The sequence below is a fragment of the Haliaeetus leucocephalus genome, unplaced genomic scaffold (assembly GCF_000737465.1).
Source record: "Haliaeetus leucocephalus isolate CR32 unplaced genomic scaffold, Haliaeetus_leucocephalus-4.0 Scaffold162, whole genome shotgun sequence".
NCBI lineage: Eukaryota > Metazoa > Chordata > Aves > Accipitriformes > Accipitridae > Haliaeetus > Haliaeetus leucocephalus.
The window spans coordinates 11,426,687-11,447,100 of NW_010972598.1; the positions used below are offsets into that span (position 1 = coordinate 11,426,687).

The following is a 20,414-nucleotide window of genomic DNA, read 5'->3' on the forward strand; positions in this document are numbered from 1 at the left end:
ATAAACATATCTATGGGGAGAATCTGTTGTGGGATTGAAAGCCAGAACTGTCTCTTCCCTGGGCCAACTCTGCATCAATAGTGAAAGAAATGGCTCTGGTCCCATCAAGCCTGTGCCAGCAGAGACTCTGTTATATTTAAATCAACATTTGCTACAGCAGGGGATTATCAGATGCTCTACTTAAATGCTGCATTTTCTTTTTTATTTTGATGTTTAACTCAAAAGACTGAATTTATTTGGGTTGGGTGCTGATGCCTGCAAGCACAGCTGCTCACCAGCTCTGTTTTACTTGCCATGTGAATGCATTAGAAGAGAATTTAAAACCTTTTTCCAGTCTGCCTGGTGTCAGGATTTGGGTTTTCTTACTCTTAAAACCTTTTTCCAGTCTGTCTAGTGTCAGGATTTGGGTTTTCTTACTCTCTTACTGCTGTGGCAATGCAGCCAGAATGCCCCAAACCCTCAGCAACCTCCCAAAGCAGAGACATGAAGAATTTTCTCATGTTGCCTTCTCCACAGAGGCAAACTCTGGAGATGGGAAACCTGCTAACAAAGGCTGCAGAGAGAGAAATACAGGGTGGGCTACAGAGTGATTGAAGACAGCTGACCTAGACCTGCATATAAACTGAAAGGCAGCACATTCTAGGAGCAGAGCTGTGGTACTCAAGAGATGGGATGTGGTCATTACCACATTTAGAGGTAGGTGCCTGTCCTGCCCATACAGAATTCAAAATGGTTCAGTAATTTGCTAAGGCTGTCTAAACCATTCAAAAGGGTAAAACAATAGGTAATAGCTCAGTTACTCAGTTTTCTTGACTGCCGTTGCCACATGAGGTTTTATTAGTAGTAAAATCAGGCACATTCCAAGCATTTCATGCACAAGAGATGGACTTAGGCTCCATGAAGAGTGTAAGCAAATTCTTGGAAAGAGAATGCAGATTTAGAGCGATGCTCCTTTATGTCTTTTGCTTAAGACCTAGCTGACACAAGCAACTGAAATTTGCTGCTAAATGAATCAAGACAGTACAGTGCATTTCAAAGCAGCATTAAAATCGGTGCTTGCCTCAGCAGGATTTGGTGCTCCTGATTCATGCCTGTATAACATTAAAGCTGAATTAGAATACTGCCATTCTTTATTTGTAATCCTCCTTGATTGTTTGCTTTCACTAATGTGTTATTCAGCTTAAAGACTATTTACTAAAACTGAACTGTATGAGCATGCAGAGCATTAATGTCACATGAGCTTCCATTATTTGTAAATTAATTTATACAAGCCAAGTTTTAAGCAATATACAGTTTAGATACATTTAAACTATGGATCCAAACCTTTAATCCATTTTTTCTTAACTCCTTTTATACATATTGTGTGTGGAAATTAACACATATAAGCAAACTTAATCTGGGTATTTTCATTGCTACTGGTGATGAGATACGGAAGCCTTACTCATTCTGGAACAGATGGTAGAAACAGAAATTTCTCCCAACAAAACTAAACTTGATCTAGAGGAATTCTCTCTAGAGAACCTCTCTGAGGTTTGGTCTTGATTGCTGTACGATCTCTGTGTCATCCCTGCTGTCCCACACCCCCAAAATAAATAAATAAATAAAAGGATTAGTACTGAGAGGCACCACTGGCAAAAATGCTGACTGTGATGACAGCTCAGGAATTCTCAGATGTGGACCCCTATTGCTGCTACTCGGTTAAACGCTTTTTCCTGCACAAAAGCACAGTGAGGGGTTGCCACTGATGGCACATAATGGCATAAATATGCCTGGGAAATGCTGATATATTTAGTAACAAGTACATCTGCCTCCCAAGAACTGCTGAGATCTACTCACTCAGTTTTAAACAAGGAAACATTAGCAGCAGCTAAAATCACTTAGGTGAAAATATTTGAGGAGTGACTAGAAATGTAGAAAGGAATAGTGGGAAAGAAAGGCTCTCCCTCCTGGTAATTCCGAGGCAACTATGATGTCAGCCATCACTAAAAAATATCCCTGCTTTCCACTTCGTATAGGACTAATGACAGGATTTTTCGGGTTAAGCTAGATCAAGAACATTCACTTTTAATGCTTCTAAGATTTAAGAAATCTTCAGCACCTCTAAGCTGCAGAAAAACAAGTCCAGAGATTAAGATTTATATTCTTGATAATGGGGCAGGCTCACATAAATAATTGAGCTGAATTTAAATTTCATTCCAGTTGTAAAGTGTCTGCCTCTTATTGAGCTGCATTGCATGATTAGAGGTTTGACTGTATCAGTCATTCATAGCCATTGTCAGAAATAAATCGCTAGATTAACTCATGACTATGGCAAGCACAGGAAATGTGTGCTCTTTGGAAAAATAATGTTCCTGAACTTCTGCACTTGATGGAATAATCAAAATCTTCCCAAGGGATTCAGGCAGATATTGGCATGGTAACATGAAAGGGACTGGAGTCTCCTATCCATTTTGTTTTCAGTTTGTATTTCCAGGTCCATGCATAGTATGGATTTAACAAACAAACAAACAAACAAACAACAACAATACCACAATTAGCATCTATTTTGCATCTAATGAAACAGAAGACGAGCTTCTTTGTCCGTAGTTATTTCAAGCCTTATGTTTTCATCTAGGGCTTCATCCAAACACAAATGAAATAAATTCTTGGATCAGAACCATAGATTTGTTGCCAGCACTAGGTTTTGAAAACTTCTACGTTTCTCAGTACTCACATAACAATTATTGAGCAAGACTTACTAGCTATCTCAGTTATTTTTCATCCACATGTTTAACAGGGCAGGTCATCTTTAACTTGAAAATACCAAAAGAGTTTAGAACCTCAAGCTTACTGCCATTAAGATCAGAGCCATTACTTATTTGAATCTGGTACCCAGTTTCTAAAGATACTGGATTATTTCCAGTAGACTGTTTACCTTGGTGAGCACAGAATTAGCCTTGCATTTATGTGAAATTTTATTGTCCAAAGCAAATATGACCTGTTAAGATTTACAGGCTTTATTAGCAGCAATAACAATTTTACAATCAACATCAGTAAATCAGGGTTTATTGAGAACTCTACAATTTTTATCTTCAGAAAGCAATTAAAATGTCAGTTTTTCATTAGAGATAATCCCTGACTTTTATGAAAGACAAATATCCTGTTTAATTGTTGAGTGTAAAGCAGTGTAGTTCAAATAACTCTAAAATTCTCAGTGAAATACAAGTAGTGTTGACTGAGAATCACCACTTTTTCCCAAATGCCTGAATTCCAAAGATAGCATTTTTTGCTGTTTAACTATACAGAAATTGGAAAACAGTCAAATGTATGCAGTCAGTTCAGCAAACCATACTTGTTGGGTAGAAGTGTATCTATTGTAATTTGTTTCTTTTGGTCTCAAAGAAACCACATAGATTTTATATAGTTTTTCGCTTGAAAACTTTCTGCTCACCTTTAAATGCTGTCTTTTTAGAATTAGTAACAAAATCAAACTGACATACATGGTAGCATACTCTTCAGACTATGAAAACAGTCAATGTAGAAAAACGTACTATAATGTTCTAAGGAAGTTACTAGGATCTTTATCACATTAAAGAACATGACTTCAGTGAACATACAGTGTATTGCAAGGCACAAGGATTACTTGAGCCTATAAAGTTTTGAGAGAGTATATTAGACAACTGAACAAGGTGGGGGGGAAGGTGGTGAAGGCACTGGACAAGGCAGAGTTTCTCCATGAAAACTGGGGTGCCAGCTCCCAAGGCTGACACACACTGCCAGGACTGCAGGTCAGATATATTTCCACAGCTAAGAAAGATGTTTTGCAGTCAAGTAGTGGCCACATCATGCTTCATTTCACTTTGTAACTGCTTGTTTCCAGCCTTTTTCCTGTAACTCTGCACTTGATTTTGGGCACTTTATTATTAAACATTCACTTGTTTTACTATAAAGTCTGTCTAGCTTTGTGGAACAAAGGGAACCAGGTTGAAAGGAATAAGCATAGTGGAAATTTTTTACCACAAAGATAGCAAATTTATCTGAGACAGGATACACTGGCAATCTCGACAGATATGCATTCAGAAAACTTGGTTTAGCAGTGTACATTGTCTGAGAGAAAAACGTCACTGAGGTTACCAACTGGTGGCTTTAGGGAACCTCTGCAGGCAGTGATTACCATCCTTTCTGCAGAGAGTACAGGCAATGAATCCCTCACAGAGCAAGATGTTTAGGCAGTTATACCTTTGGAAGTTTGTTTTGTCTACAAAATAGGTATGTTTACCAGAATGCACATTTAAATAATTTTGGCAATTCTCTGTAATGCAGTATCTATTTTTCTAGTACCACTAAACATGAGTAAAAACAATGCACAGCTGAGAAGAATGTAATAACAGAAATTTGAATGACACAGTAATGCATATTAGATACCTAGATACAAATCCATCTACTCACCATTCTTATTTCTAACTCATTTTCCTTTTGGTCTTTAACACTTCTGCCTCATTTTCAGTGTCTTTTGCACCCCAGTTTGCTGCATTTCTCCTCTATTTTCAATGGCATCTGCTCAACATGCTTCTCTCCTTAACTAAGAGGATGCATGTTTCCTTGGAGTTTATTTTTCCTTGCTGCTTTTGTTCCTTCAATTAGAACATACCACAGCAATAGTGGAGATAAGGGCCAAAATAACTTCTGAGTGATACTATTTGTCTTATTCATCAAAGGATGCTAAAGAACACACTGCAGAATCTGCAGTTAGAAATACAGCACAGTGTTACTGGGGCTGTTCCACAGCTGCAGCCGTATGGCTGAGCCTACACTGCAGCCTGAACGTGGTGACTGTAGCTTACCGAGGTACACAAGAGATTTAAACTGCTGATCTCACTCTTGCCATGGCAGCACTGGCTCAAGACTACCACCACCAGTCTGTTTTTTGATAGGTAAGAACAGTGTGATGCCATGCTAGCTTCCACCATCAGATTCTTTTTTTTTTTTTTTTTAATGCCTCCCTAGCAGATTTTTAAACACAACCCACTTAGAACATCTTCCTCCAAGAATAGTCTGGCTATTATCATTTTAAGGCATCCCCATTAGTTTCCTGTTAAGATTCAACTCTCTTGACAAAAAGCATATTTAAAGCTAAACAAGAAACCCCAAAATTATTATTTGCAGCAGATTTTCTCTCTCCAGCAACAATTTATCATAATATTTTTAGGGTTTTTTTTCCTTTGTTTTATTTTTCAATGAGAACAGTAATTTCTGAGAAAGTAAGTAACAATCTGTTTTCAGTTTGTAAGCATAAAACTTGAAAATTGTATCAAAGCTAGGATTTTTTCAGCAAATGTTCCTGAATTCTGGTAAAAAGCCATCCTTTTTAAAAACTTACATAATCAAAAAAATACATATTTAAAGCAGTCGGTGAGAGAAGAACACTGTAACCAACGCTGGACCTTGAGAACCACATGGTAGCTAAGCCCTTTTTGCTTCTCTCCTCATTTCTCACCAGCCCAGGAGGCATCAGCCACCAGCAGTGACACTGCACAAAGCCTCACCTCAGCTGCAGGGACTCCCTCAGGTGGCCGACAGTGGAGAACGATCATCCCTTCGATAGGAACCTCCTTCCCTTGTGGGTCTTGCTCAAAGTTTTTCCGTAAATCTGCAGAGTTTAATGCAATAATTCATTATACCTCCAAAAGCCATTCCTCCCCAAACAATACTATGTAGGCTGCAGAAGTAAGCAACAACACCGCTTTGCCATATTCTTCTCTTAAGTGTGGGTATAAAGCAATGGACAACTGAGAGTTACCAATTCTTCCCTAGATGAGAGGCAAAGAGATCCTATCATCTTTAGTTTGTTTCCATCTCTCCACCTTTAAGGAACGATCTGTGTGTGACTACAGAGACAATCAATTTTAGAAGCCCCAAACTCCGTGGTTCCAGTTGTTGCCCTTCCACAACACGAGAATTAAATGCAAGAACAACAATGTGGTATTGTTAGGGTGCTGTTAGAACCAACTGAATGACTCCAAGACTAGGTGAGTAATTTTCCTAGTACATGCTACTTCAGATGAGTGCCAGCATATTTTACAAAATGTTCTAAGCTAGATGTGTTGTTTAGATCGCCTACATACTGCAAGCTGTAGGGAAAGAAGGAAAGGACTGAGAGTGATTCCACACATTCCAAACTGGCTGATTACAAGATTGTTTCATTTCAGATGCCATGGCCCAGCTAGTAATTCAGGGAAAGGAACAGGGCATATTGTCTCAAGAGTCGCACTGATGTGGCCGCAGCACTACTATGTACAAGTGTCTGGGTAAACCAGAACAGACACAAAGGAAGCCTAACCCAGACATGCCCATGGATATGTAAAGTTTTGCTTGCTGTGAAAGGAAAACAAAACGGAAGGAATGTTACTTACTACATGTGCTTTGAGAGTTAGGATGTTTCCATTAGACATACTCATTTTCTTCAAACAGTGTCTCAGATTCTAGAGTGTGGATTTACTGATTTAATTTTCTCATTGCTTACACTTCATGAAATACACCCCCTTAAACAGCAGAGGCTCTGACTCAGTTACACTTTAATATATTTTCTAAAATACTTTAAGACTTAATTTAGCAAGCCGATCACTAGAGAAAGATGCACACAGTGCATGTATTCTCCTTTTTATGATTCTTTGTTAATGTTGATTTTTTTCCCCCACAGATAACCAATATGTTCTCCAGTACTCTATTTAAAAAGTCATTCATTAACAGTTAGGCTGCAGTTCTGCCTACAAATGCCTTTATTAGGATGAAAAAGGGAGTAAGAGCCATCTTTTCATTTTCTCTGCATTCCACACTATCACAAAGAAATACATACCTGCTTTTTCAGAGAAATATAAAGTGCTGTAATGCTTTGGACTTGACTCACAATACAGAATCTCTAGGCTTTAGGTGAAAAAAAAAAAAAGTAAAAAGCAAAGGAAAAAAAAAGTTGACACTACCACACTGTGCATCACAATGACAAGTGCTGTGAAAAAGTTATGGGTTCTGTATGCTATCACAAATTGGACCTACACACTGTCATCTCTAGTCCTCTACAGGGTATTCTCCAAGTCAGAAATCCATGCCCCAAATTAAGTAGCTAGGTTGTTCACCACAGACAGGATGACACAGGTCCATGAAAGGGTGAGCCCTGGGAACTCATGGAGGTGGTTTATAGACATCTGTTGGCAGCTATTCATTTTTTCTGTCTGGAGTACTAACAAGTCCCATCATCTCTGCACTCAAGAATTGCTGTTCTTTTCATAAAAAAAACATGGCTTCAAGTAACAGTAGCACAGCAAATGGCCAGTACAGGAACACAGTTCTCAGGCGAAACATTCAGCCACGCTCAGTACATTACATAAAACAGAAACGAAGAGCACTCTCTGGCATGCCTGCTAGGTTAATATGATATCTGCAGTTATTGATGGCAGCTGGGGATGTGGTTTGCTGAAGAACTGGTACCACAGTGATGGGTTTAAAAGTCCCATCACACAGCTCCACCTGCTTCTGCTCATTCTGATTTTTACTCATATTGCCATATTATGGGGTTGGGAAATCACAGTGCGGAGAAAAGTCAATAAAAATTCAATTCAGAATAATAGTCCTTTGCAGCTTAGCAATACAGGGGAATTATTAGCTCATTCAGGGTTATGACAGTTAATGCAGTAAAATAAAAAATTGAATTTACACATATTTACACATTCAAACTAAAACAGCCAACAAAACCCCCTGTCATTTATAAAATCAAGGAGTAGTTACATTATCCTATTATTTACTTCAAATATTTATTTTAAGTTATCCTGTTAAAAAGAGCATAATTTTAGAAAGATTTATCAAGAATTTCTAGAACACTACCTGATAAAAGTTACCACTCAGAGTTTCTTGCTTGAACCTCACCAACCCCTTCTTCCTGCCTCTCATCTCCTTCCAAGAAGCATTTCTCCTAACTCTTTGCAGGTTGTTGCCATCATTTCCTGGGGCTAGGTCTTTAAAGACCTGAACTGGTGATTTAAAGGAAAAGGGTTCACAACAGATTGGGGGAAAGTAATTTCCTGAACTCTCTGCAAGCAGCACTGCTGCAAAACGATGGTTTCAGGCTCTGATTCTGTTAGAAAAATGTAGCAGATCTAATTGCAAGGTAAAAATGGGATGAGCCTTTGAGTATCTCCACAGTCTCACAGTAACAATTGTATTTGGGTTCTGTCTTTTTTTACGTCCCTTTTGCTATGATGGCATTTATTGACTCTTCCATTTTTTGCATCTTTCAAATAATGATCTGTTGATTGTGAGTTATAACACTACACCACACTATTTCAGATATGAAGAGCAGAGATAAACTGAGTCTAAATACTTCCTATCTGGGGACAATGGTCGTCCTCTGCTCCCCACTGTATTAAAAATTGTGGAATGAGTCTTCTATTCTAAAAGAGATTAAGCCAAATAACTCCCCTTCCCCAATAACTCTTAATTAATCTACAGTGGTGTTATTTAAAACTTAACATTTGTCAGCCTACAAGACCAGAGTTATTCCCTTTGTTTAAAGTAGGAAGTAATGATGCTCCCTAAGCAAATAGTGACAGCAACTACCATAACTACATGGCTGCCTTCAAAATTACCACTGGTAGCGACTCTGTCACTGTTTGGCATGACTTAGAAAGACATACATTTTAACTGAATAATTCACAACTCTGCAGAGTGGAATTCCTTTCTAATCCCATTATGGCAAGCAGCAGGCATATAGAATCATTTATAAGTAGCTTAACAGCACAGTGTAACTTTGCAGGGTCCAATTTCTTAATACGGGATGTCACACCATGTGATTCTATAGGTCATGCAGCTGGCTCCAAAGTCAAAGCATAAGGCCTTGCAGAAAGCATATGAAAAAGCAGATGTTAGCACCTGGGAACACACACCAGCCTCAAATCCATTCCCATCTCCCTCTAGTAACCTTTGGTCACAATGAGGGTGGCAGTGAGATGGAATAATCCTACCAGCCAGAAGTTGAAGAAGAGGATTGCTATTAGCCATCTTCCCACACAAGAAGGGCTGATCCTCTGTGTAATGTCCTCCAACACAGGAAGCACATGTTGAGAATAACTTCCTCATTATGACACAAGCAATATATCGGCTGACTTTGAGAAGCTGTTGTCCGATTTTCCAGTCCAAGCATGATGTGCAAGAATAATACTTTTACCTTGTCACAAGAAGGAAATTTTTCCGAAGTCACTTTAACTTCTCTGAATGACAGATTCAACCATCTGATCTAGATTTCACATCAACTATGTAGTTAAAAAAGTGGAAGACTACCTACCTTGCTCATGACAAATTTTATTATCTTCAGTAGTGGTTCTTATAAATGTCTATAGGAACAGCATTTAAAAGGATTTTTTTCTCAACAATGCATGTTTAGTTCCATAGAGAAATGATGGAATTTCTGTAGCAGTCTTAGTTCTGTTTAAGATGTTTGCCCCTCATTTCCTCAAAAAAAGGAGGGAAGGTATTTTTTTCCTCTACTGACTGGAATTATTCCATTTTTTCCTACTTTTATCTCATTTTCCCCACAGCTTATCATACCTGATGACCAATGATAGGCTTCAATATTGAGAACCAAATTTAAAATACTATGCTACAAAAGCTTCTAATGCATTCTTGCAGGTTTTTTTGTACGAAGTGTAGAAGACAGACACTGTTAAATGGTTTTCCATATTTTTTTAGACCCCTGTGATCAACACGGAGCAAAAGGGCACTTTCCAGGGGATTTTCAGTTTGCATTAATCTTTTTTATTACATTGCATTGTTGTGACACTGTGCATATGCAGTCCAGAACGTCTGAAACAGACTTGCTGAGTGTAAATGCAAATCAATCAATCCACACTAAAATAAAAGAAAGCTCTGAAAAAACCCACCAGGGCATGCTTTCTGTGATACTCGTACAGTATCTGATAGGGAAGGCTTGCAAAGACAGCAGTACCTTACCAGTATCCATTTATATTTAACCTTAAAAGAACAGTATTTTTCCATACCTTACAAAACCTAGAATAGCAGAACATTTACTCCACTCACAAGCTATGCGGACAGATGCCTTCCTACTCTTTGAGGTCCCTAGATGGCTCCATGCAACACATTGACACCAGTAATCTTCTGGCCCATGAAAATCTTCCACTTGCTGTCTCGTCACATTGATGAACACCTCTCGAACTTTCAATCCTAAAGGGGAAAGATACAGAAAATTAGCTGATACAGGCTTACTTGGGCATAAAGCTAAGGTTAGCCAAACCTTTTCTTTTAATTAAACAATTCCATTTTTAATCAAGGCAAAGCTTTAATTACTTTGACAATAATACATGGCTACTAATTAAATTCTAAAAGCTGAGTAGGTCATAATGCATTGAGTTACAAAAATTACCCACCCATTGTGGTCTTTGCAAGAATATAACACCATTCTCAGAAACCTTGTCTCTTGTGCCTTTTTCACCCAGAATGTTTATCTGGAATTTTATAATATAATATACAACAAAATTATCTTCTGATCTAACGTCTCAGTGCCCTTGAAAGCCTTTCTGAAGTACCCTGGTAAGGCCCCCAATCAAGTCAAACAGCCAGAACTATGCATGGATGACAGGAACTAATCAAATGCCCCACTGAATTCCAGCCTGTTCCAGCCACTACTACCGCAGTTCCATCCAGCAGCCATTTCCTCATACAGGAGAGAAAAGCTGTTTCTTATACTTGCAGCACAGAGAAAGCTAAGCTCAAGCCATTACAGCCTGGGAGGAGGAGAAAAGAAAGAGAGGGGCATAAATTTCACAGCTCACAAATGGAGATGGCCACCCTATCCTTCTGGGAAGCAAGTGAACCAGCTACAAAACTGAAGTCTTGCCTTTCTTCACTTTCACAAACAGAAGTGTTTATAACATCAGATCAATACCTTGCTTATTTTACACTGTTTCCCAAAGTATAACCTTGCTAAATTCACCTGCAGTGCAATGTTGTCATCTACTGCAAATTCACCTGTTGTCTATCAAAACGAATGCATATCTCTTTCCTGAGGGAGGAATCAGTTACACCTAAACAGCTGAGAAAAGGATCTAAGGGAATAATCAAGGCTAGCCAGGAGTAAAGATGGGAAAAGCCCTGTGCTTTTTTTTTTAGCCTGCTGCCATTTTCATAACCTCCTGGGCACAGGTGAAATTTAGCAGTATTGCCCTTCAGACCGGAAGCATTTGCTTCAGACAAAGCTTGAAGGTAAATACAAGACATCAAGAAGCCTTGTAAACCTGACACCTGATTTTATACACTTGGGATGTTTGCCATATCTGCAACTACCTTTGCATGACAACCTTGGGGAAAAGAAATATAATCCAAATCTGGGTTAAGAGGCATTAGGAATCATTTGAAAGAGCCAGTCAGAAAAACATTAATTTGAAAATAGAAAACATTCATGCCTACTACTTTCTTCTTTCTCCTCCTCTGCAGTCCCAAGATACTTACTTCCCCTTCACTGGAAATGAATGAAAACTCAATCTTAAAATATTTCATGCCTGTGAAGTTTATAAAGCAGCAAGAAATTTCTAAACCTGAACTCCATAAAAATTGGCTTCCACTTAATCTCAGGCATCATTAACAGCTGGGTATTTCACTTCTGAAAGGCACTAGGAAGTCAACATGTTCCTTTGGTAAACAGGAGAGATGAGGCCCACTGGGGATGCTCACTGAAGTGAGGAGGGGAAGGTCAGACAAGCTTTAAATACTATGAAGTGATACAAAATTTTTGCTACTTTTCCAGCAACAGGCAAAGGGGGTGTTTACTACTTTTCATTTATCCTGTTTGGCTTGCTATATTTCACAATGATACTTAAAGACATGGACAAACCTGCAATAGCTTCCTAAGTTGTCTCAATTATCGTTTTAGGCACTCAAATATTTATTCACTCTGTAATAAACAAACAGAGGTTTCCTGGTTGTTTTTATTTGCATTTTGTTTTTTAAATATGTTCATGCAGTTTTCAACAAAACTGTTTACAAAACATCCCTTTATTTTCTGCCATGGTGAAAACAAGCCATTATGAAATAAACACAGCACACGGAACTCAGCAGTTCTGTCAGAAACTCCTCTCCTTGCTGACATACTGACTGTAGAATGCATGATGAAAATGCACCATCTCAATTTAAACATCCAAGCTGCTCTGCCAGCGATGAATCTTTGGATTCTCAGCCATACATGATTTTGTAGAGGGATCTTTATGGGTTAAATATAAGAGCAGCTACACTAAGATTCATTAGAGAGCATCTGAGTCCTGGTGACCTGACACAGCAGGTCTTCACTGGCTGAAGATTTGGCATCCCACCATGCTGTATGACACTGGCAGACATACACTTTCTTGTTACTTACCTATGGCAAATCAAGCTGTGTGCAGTCCCTGAGTGACGTCAATCAAAGCTACAAAGCATCAAAGCTCCAGAGCCTCCAAATCCAAGCTAATTTGCAACCATGTCCAACAAGGTTGCAACCCATCTACTTAAAGACTTCTTTGACAAGGGTGTAAAATGATTAAGTCCTTGACAAATACTGACCTTTCCAAGATGGCCTGTCTCCAGTCAGGAATCACTCATCCAGCATTCAATTAGCTGACATGCACTTCTGTGCAGCCATGCACATCGTATCTGCCTGCGTGTCTATGCTGCCTGTAAACAGTGTTGCTCTGTAGGTTGCTATGAAGGTACAGCCTCTTGCTGTACCTGAGTATCTCCAGCTATCCTCCCATCCCATGATCAGCTCATTCCCACCATGACCTCTAAGCAGTATCCTCCTGGGGAGAGAACGCTCCCTGTTACCAGCCATTAACTACAGCCCTGCTGACAGCGCTGCTGTTCACCCACCTGGTTCTGGTATGCCGTCTACTGACCTCTCTCAATTTCTGAGATACTCTAGGAATTTTTGGAAGCAGCAAATAGAAATGAAGGTATGAGAACCACATATTGTACAGCTTACCGGTGCATCCATGCTAACAACAACAGAATCTTTACTGATACCAAACAAAAAAAATCATCACATGATGATGATTTTTTTGAGAAGCGGAAGCCATTTCTAGGCTCATTGGTAGTGTAAAATTCTGAACAGTCGTCAGTGAATACAGGCATTTACAGCTTCAGATTTATTAAGGTAGCATATTCTCCAGCCCAGCTCTTCCTTTCATTGACACATTATTTAATTAACCTATATATCAGCCTATACTTTCTGAAGCAACATTTAATGTGGTTTGAATCAGGCAAACAAACAGCACATGATTTTGAGAAGCTGGTGGTTCAGCATTTTGAGAACGGGACAGGTAGGAATTCAGCTCCTCTTAAAGGTCTCCCAATTTGCCAATAGACAAAATAAATGCATCCAAAATAGCAGAATCACAGAATTGTTGAGGTTGGAAGGGACCTCTGGAGAACATCAAGTCTTTGGGGAAAGTTCTGTTTTGTTTATGGAGAAAGTACACCTGTTTTCATTTGTTTTAGAAACAACTACAGAAAGCAAACCTATCGGGAACAGAGGCATATATTCTTCATTTATCATCACTATATTTCACCAACAAATATACTCACCTACCCTCTGCATCTCAAGAAATGCCAGGAAGATTGTTCATAGGAAACAACACAGAATGAAAAATCCATGCAAATAAAAAACAGGCACATAATAAACAAGAGCAACATTTTACCTGTGACTTGTATAACTCTAATAAGCACTGCAAGTCCAACCCTTTAAATTATTGTGCAAATTATAACCATCATCTTTTGTTATACAGTACAGCCTTACAGAATATAAAATTATGACTATGGTACTGATATGCTAATAAGCTTTCTGCACTGTTGGATGGTTTAGCTGCAGATAGACTAATGCTGGCAGCAGATGAATAATTGCTCTCCATGTACTAAACATAACAGAGCTGCACAGAACTTGAGCATTTGTCAGCTTTATTTGTTTAAATGAGAAAAACACTGACAGCAGTTATTGCTGTAATCCTGTTATTTATCAGACAAGAAAACTGTAGTTACTCTTAGCAGGTCTGATCCTCTGGTGAAACCAGAACTTGAAATATTTATAAACTAATTCTGAGGTGCATGCTGCAATGTTCAGGCAAGAAAAATAAAGCAGAAGGAAATTAATCAAACTGTAATTATTATATTTTTATCACAGTAGCATCTACTAGCTCAGGCTCTCACTTTATGAGGCAGAATACATAGAGAGAGCAAAGTTCCTGTTCTGTCACATTTATGGAAAAAAAACAGCAAAGGCAGACCATGGATTACTATCTTTTCTGCAACTCAGGAAATAAGGCAGGAGAGGATGAAATAACTTGGTCTCTAACCGACCAATTGTGGCAGCACAGAGATGGGAACCCGTATCCGTCGTACATGCAGCATGTGTCAGCCTGCCTGCACTGATTTTCTGCACAAACAGCAGAAAATCCACAACCTGAGAGACTTCAGTGCAAACTCTTCAAGCCCACCAGGACCTCTTACATTCTCAGGCAGCCAGCACGTCACAGCCTGTAACTACAAAGCTTACAAAACTACAAAAATCCTTCCTCTCCTGCTGCTCCTCCTCTTCAAATTAACAGCAACTCCTGTGTTACTCTAAGATTTTTATTTTTGTCCTATAAAAACAGTCTTGCAAAATTGGATTCCATATTCATCACAATGACAAAATATACCCATTGTCTACCAACAGCTGTCCTTCCTCTCCTTTTATATGTACACAATACAGTGCTGTAGGTAAAATCCATCAGACCAGTGTGCTTTCAAGTACCATTGCCAAGTACTTCTTGCATATGCCTCGCCAAGAGCTTACTGGCAGGAATTTATAGAGATGCTAAGATTCATTTCTTGTATTCAGCATTAAATTTCCTCTTGTTTGGGTTTCTCGTTGCTATTTTCCACCACTGTTCTATACATCATCTCAGAATTTTAATCACATAACAAATAGTGGAAGGATGGAAAAGGACAGACCCTTTGTAATGTACTGTAACCTCCCTTTAGTGAGCACACCAGAATCACACCCTTTAACCAGAGGCACCATTCTTGGCATAAATTCTAGTGCAGTTTTTCACAGATGGAGCCCACGCAGTACACAGAACACTGTGCGTGCTTGGTAATAGACATGTTTATGCCCCAGATTTGACTCCAGAAACAAGGGCACTGCCAGTATGCAGATTAATTCTAAAAAAAAAAACCAACCCCAATAGTCTGCTGTTTACTGAAGACTAAGGAAGAGTTCCAAAATAATTTATGGATATGGATACATCATGGTGAGAGAACATCCATGCCTGTCCTTCAACATTACACTGTACATAGCCTTTACTTACATTTTTGTGTCCTAAGTACCATTATGGTAGTTTTTGGAACACATGGACATGCTGCACTGTCTGGACCAGACTTACGTTTAGAGAACAATACTTTTAGGGTCAGCTCTGTCCCTGGGTTAAATTCAAACCTGCAACGTTTATATTCCAGATCCCATTTGCTAAGCCTATGCCTCTATGTCTCAAACCTCAACATTACTGGTGTTATTTAAAAAAAAAAAAACCAACAAAAAACCACACCTAATGTTACTTTATCTTTTTTTATTCTGTTATCAATCCAAGACTTAGAAAACATAATTGCAGTATTCACAAGACAGATTTTCATTAACCATATGGAAGAAAAACATTTAGGGACGACATTTCTTCTATATTGATTCAGCAATGCCTTTAGAAGTAAAGGTTATGCCTATTAAATTATTTTTGAAAAGGTAACTGTAAAAATTAAAATTCATCCAGATTAGCATTTACAAAAAGCCTTTAGTATGAAATTTCTTCAGAATGTGTCACTTAAAAAGAATGCCAAACACCACTTTAGGAGATGTAACTTCTTTTTAAATGGCATTTTTTCCTCTAAAAAGGAATTTCTTGCATTGATAGAGAGGATGTTATGCATACACTGCTATTTCCAAGACATGGAGTTGCCTAGCAATCTTGGAATCTAAAAAGAGGAGAAAAGCAATAACAACACAGAATTGTGAAATTACAAGACGGTGCAGCATTAAATTGGTTTGCAATACTTATCAAGATGCTTCTAAATGAGAAAAGATATAGGGTGTGCTGGGAGCATGATAAAACCTGTTGATCATTTTCAACTTTCTCCCTTCTCATTCTCTTCTTTTAGATACACACTTTTACACAACGGATTTCTCCTACTTAGCTTTATTACCTACCAAATACTTACCACTGCTTGGAGGCGAAGGCAAATTTCAATCACCGCATTGGTGGTTTTTCAGGGTTCATCCTGACAGGAATTTCATAAAAACATACGTTTCCCTGTTTCTAGTTCCCACTACAAATTACACCACTGAAATACAGAGAATTACTTTTCCCTGTAGAACTGTTACTTTCTTTCAGAAAGCTCACTGTTTATGGTTAGTGTTTGATCAGGCCTTATGTCTCCAGGTGGAGAAGTTGGTGGTGCGTATCCAGTTTGTTACCATCTCGTTTAATGCCTCCTACATGCATAGTCATTTTAATTCCCTTTGTTTTCCTCATTCATACTATGCCTCTTCTGCCAGGATCTGTATTCCCCTTCTCTGCCTGTCAGCTCTGTCCTTTTCTTACCCTCTTCCAGCCACTGCTTTCCCTTTTGCATTTTGGGAAACTTCTTCTCCCAAGTCTGCAAAGCTGTGTCTACAGGGTACGTCACAAGCAGATACGAGCTGGCTTTACCGACACCCCAAGCCAACCAAAACACGTTGTCACCAAAGCCCAGCAATAAGTTTATGCCAATACACTGGGCCCTCCTACCATGGCTTATTGGCTCTGCTCAGGGCAGAGCGGACTTTGTCCTGTGACTTTTGAGTTAGAGCCGGTTCCCACTCCTTTAGCTCAGTGCAAGCCTGCAACTATCTGCTAAGTCACACGACTCTTCTGTTTGTGTAGACGCTGCATTCAGATATATCTCCCAAAGGACACATTAGCCCTTACCTGTAGTCTCATCCATGCTTTCCTCAGACACGTGCTCATTTTGATGGACCCATTCACCATTGCACTTGAAGAAGATCTGCATAGCTGGCATAGCTTTACAGCGTAAGACAATTGGGTTGCTTTTTATAATGTAGGCATCATCTGGTTCCTCCATAAAATGAGGCAGTGTTCCAGGAGCAGATGGGATAGACTCTGGAAGCGCTTCACTGTTATCATTTCCTGAAAGGGAAAAAAAGGAAAATACACATTTTTCTTGTTGTTCACCCTTTGTATCATCTCATTTAATTGGTTGAATACCATTTGGGATTTTGTTAAAAACTAAGTTTACTAGAGAAACACCTGTAGAACTCAATAGCTGTCAGGATTGTGCTTTGTAAGGAATTTGACACACACACACACAAATATCAGGTAATTTAAGTGCAAGAGCTGTCGAGAAAATTGTCAGAAAAGAAGCATCAGAATCATCAGAAAACTGCATCATCACTATTGCCAATTTTATAGATGGGGAACTGAGGCACAGAAAGATTAAATGAGCCACCTAAGGTCATACAGAAAGTCTGTGGAAGAAGTAGAAACTAAACCTTATTCTCTTGAGAGTGACAGCCCAGTGCCTTAACTAGCAAATCTTCCTTTCTTTCACTGAGTTTTATTTCCTTTAGAGAGTTGCTGTAGATTTAACAGGGATCAGAGTGTTAACCACAGAGAAATATATTTATACGAACAGCATTACTGTAGCACTCCAACACTGGAATAAGCAAACTGTGATTTCATACCCACTTAGAGAAAATTTTCAATATGCTTTTACACTGTTCCCATTTACTGCAGCCCCTTTAAGGTGATATAAAAGTGTAAAAGTGGTTTCTGTAGGGCCAGAAACTGCAAGATAGTGAGCTTTCTCAGCTTATATCACAGATGGTAGGATCCAAGGGCATTCGTTCAGCAACGTATAAGCCGATGTGTCTTATTTTATGAATTCCTATGCTTAGACATGAACATAGAAGCACTGCAATAGAAGCATTTCCTTTACTGCAACTCTTCTAATTGAGTCAAATCCTAGTTGCTGCTGTCAAAACCGGCAAATTCCCATTGATTTTTAGCAACGCTGGGATTTATTTCAGTAGTTTGTCAGTTTTGTGAGAAAATTCTGAGAACAGCAACAAAAATAAGTCAGAAAGGATCAATTTATGAAGGAAGATTAGAAAGTACTGAATATGTACAGTGTAGCCAAACGGTAACATAGGAGGACATAGTCTATATGCAGATGAAGGGAACACAGTATCAGAGAAAGAGGAATAGCTGAGGGCAATATATATGTGATTTAACCAAAAACAATGAAATTAAGTTAGGTGAAAGGTAAGTTATGATGATATGAAGTAAGTCTAAAAACCTTCACAGGTCTAGTAGATTACAGAATAATGAGAACATACTTTGTCTTTATTTCTATTAAAAATAGGTGTCTCTCAGTTAGCACTCAGTATATCTGTGTGTGCAAATACACACTATGTGCTGTGAGATCATTACGACTTTCAAATGAGTTCAATGGTTTAAACTACATTCACAGTATACTTTATAAAATATTATCATAATTTTTAGCGTTTTACTACTGAACATTAATGCCAATTTCCATCTTGTCAATCTTCAGTAATACTGCGTCCCTGCAGGCTTTATTAAATCCATGCTTTATAGGAAATAACAAAAATGTCATTATAAGATTTTGGAGAGGCTTGGAAATCCCACGGTCTCATCAATGCTCTGAGTGTTTCACAAGGCAGTAACACGCCTGCGTTGAGGAAGAATAGCAGACAATTTTATAAGGATCATTCAGCTAGAGAACTCAGAATGACCCACTGTTATTCCACTAAATTTGCTATTTAGAGCAAGACACAAAGGACGAAATCCCAGCCCCACTGAAATTAAAGGCACAATTCTCCTCGCAAGTGGCATCCAGATTTAATGATAAGGCTTTATATTCTTGTTAAGTGTTACTAATGGGCACCTGAAAACAACAGATTCTACATGTCTTAGGGGATTGTGATGCTTTTGTCCAGCTCACCTCCCCAACAGATAAATTGAGTGAAGCACAAAATATTTTATGCTGTCACCAGCAGAATGGTTTTGGGCTTTGGAAGTGGCTCACTCCTCCTAAAGAAAACATTTAACATGAAGAGGTAAGTCAAGGTGCACCTTTTCACTTAAACATAACTGGCACTTCATTAAGTGCCCTTGAAAATCAAACTAACAAAGATCACAGTACACAAAAGGAGGAACGATTTTCTATATCCTATCTCCAACAGACAGATATTACTATATTTTTGCATGCTCTGCAAATGTAATTGCTTGAATTCCCTATTGTATGACATTTTATCATCCAGATGAAATCAGCATCTGGCAAGAATTTACTTCACTGAGTACAAGTTCACACAACCATTAGCAGAGGTGAGCAAAGTGACTCATTACCCTGTCCTGTGTGAGGTTAGGATGGAAGGCAACTCTGTGCCTGTAAGAAAATTCACAAAGGATTTGCATTCCTTGTTTTTTGTTTATGGAGGTACTACTTTTCTCCATGTAGCTACCTAATCAGACAGGGACTGCAATGACACTCATTTAAAGTGTTGTGATATCTAGAAGTTTTGCATCATAAATATCTAGTGTGATTTATGATACACAAGACTTACTTTACTGGTCCCTTTATCAGGCTAAACAGAAGAGTCACACAGCAGTATTTCCAATACATTAAAATAAATACCCTTCTGCATTTATATGTTGCACTCTGGCCCTAAGTAAGATGACATTTCCTGCCATACATGCTAAAAAAGTGATGATTAGACAAGTTGCAGTGTCTACAGCTCCCTGGGACTGGAACAGGTACGATCACACTCTGAACAAGTGCTACCATTTACTTAACCACAGCTACAACAGGGAATTTATCAGTGAATTGGGAATGCATACTCATGTCAATTTTTAACTGTTTACTGATGCCAAGAGTGAAGTTAGATTAACAAATGAGGTATTTTTTTCTTTCACTTTCAAAGGCTGTGAGGGACTGAAAGAGTTAATGTCTCAAACATTGCAGTGGGGCAAGTTCTGCTTAAAGACAAACCCTGCACAGCAAGGAACCAAGGTGAAAAGCCCATCAGCTCAGACATCAGTAACAGGAGAGAGAGGGCGTGCTGGAGGGTGTGCAGTTCCCTGTTCCGATAAACGGTTCTGATACAAAGATCAAACAATGGTAGTGTCTGCAGGGAAGGAGAAGTTACTCCACAAATGACCCCCAAGCCCAAAGGCTCACAAACCGCTCATTAACCTGAAGAGTTTGGGTGCTCGCCCGAAGGAGGCGCAAGGATAATAAAAAGGACACCAACTGAAGGTCCAGGCATGCAAACCCACTGGAACTGGACCCATCGCCTGACT

At 38.8% G+C, this 20,414-nt stretch overlaps 1 protein-coding gene across 1 annotated transcript in view; it reads right to left on the bottom strand.

The window, feature by feature from the left end:
* The window catches only part of UNC5D (unc-5 homolog D (C. elegans)), a 168,036-nt gene that overhangs the window by 67,696 nt on the left and 79,926 nt on the right, over window positions 1–20,414 (bottom strand). The window contains exons 2-4 of the mRNA XM_010562981.1: window positions 17,004–17,279; window positions 10,066–10,209; window positions 5,526–5,629 (exon numbers count right to left, since the gene is read on the bottom strand). Coding sequence (XP_010561283.1) covers window positions 5,526–5,629; window positions 10,066–10,209; window positions 17,004–17,279 — 524 coding nt within the window. The remainder of the gene's footprint in view (window positions 1–5,525; window positions 5,630–10,065; window positions 10,210–17,003; window positions 17,280–20,414) is intronic.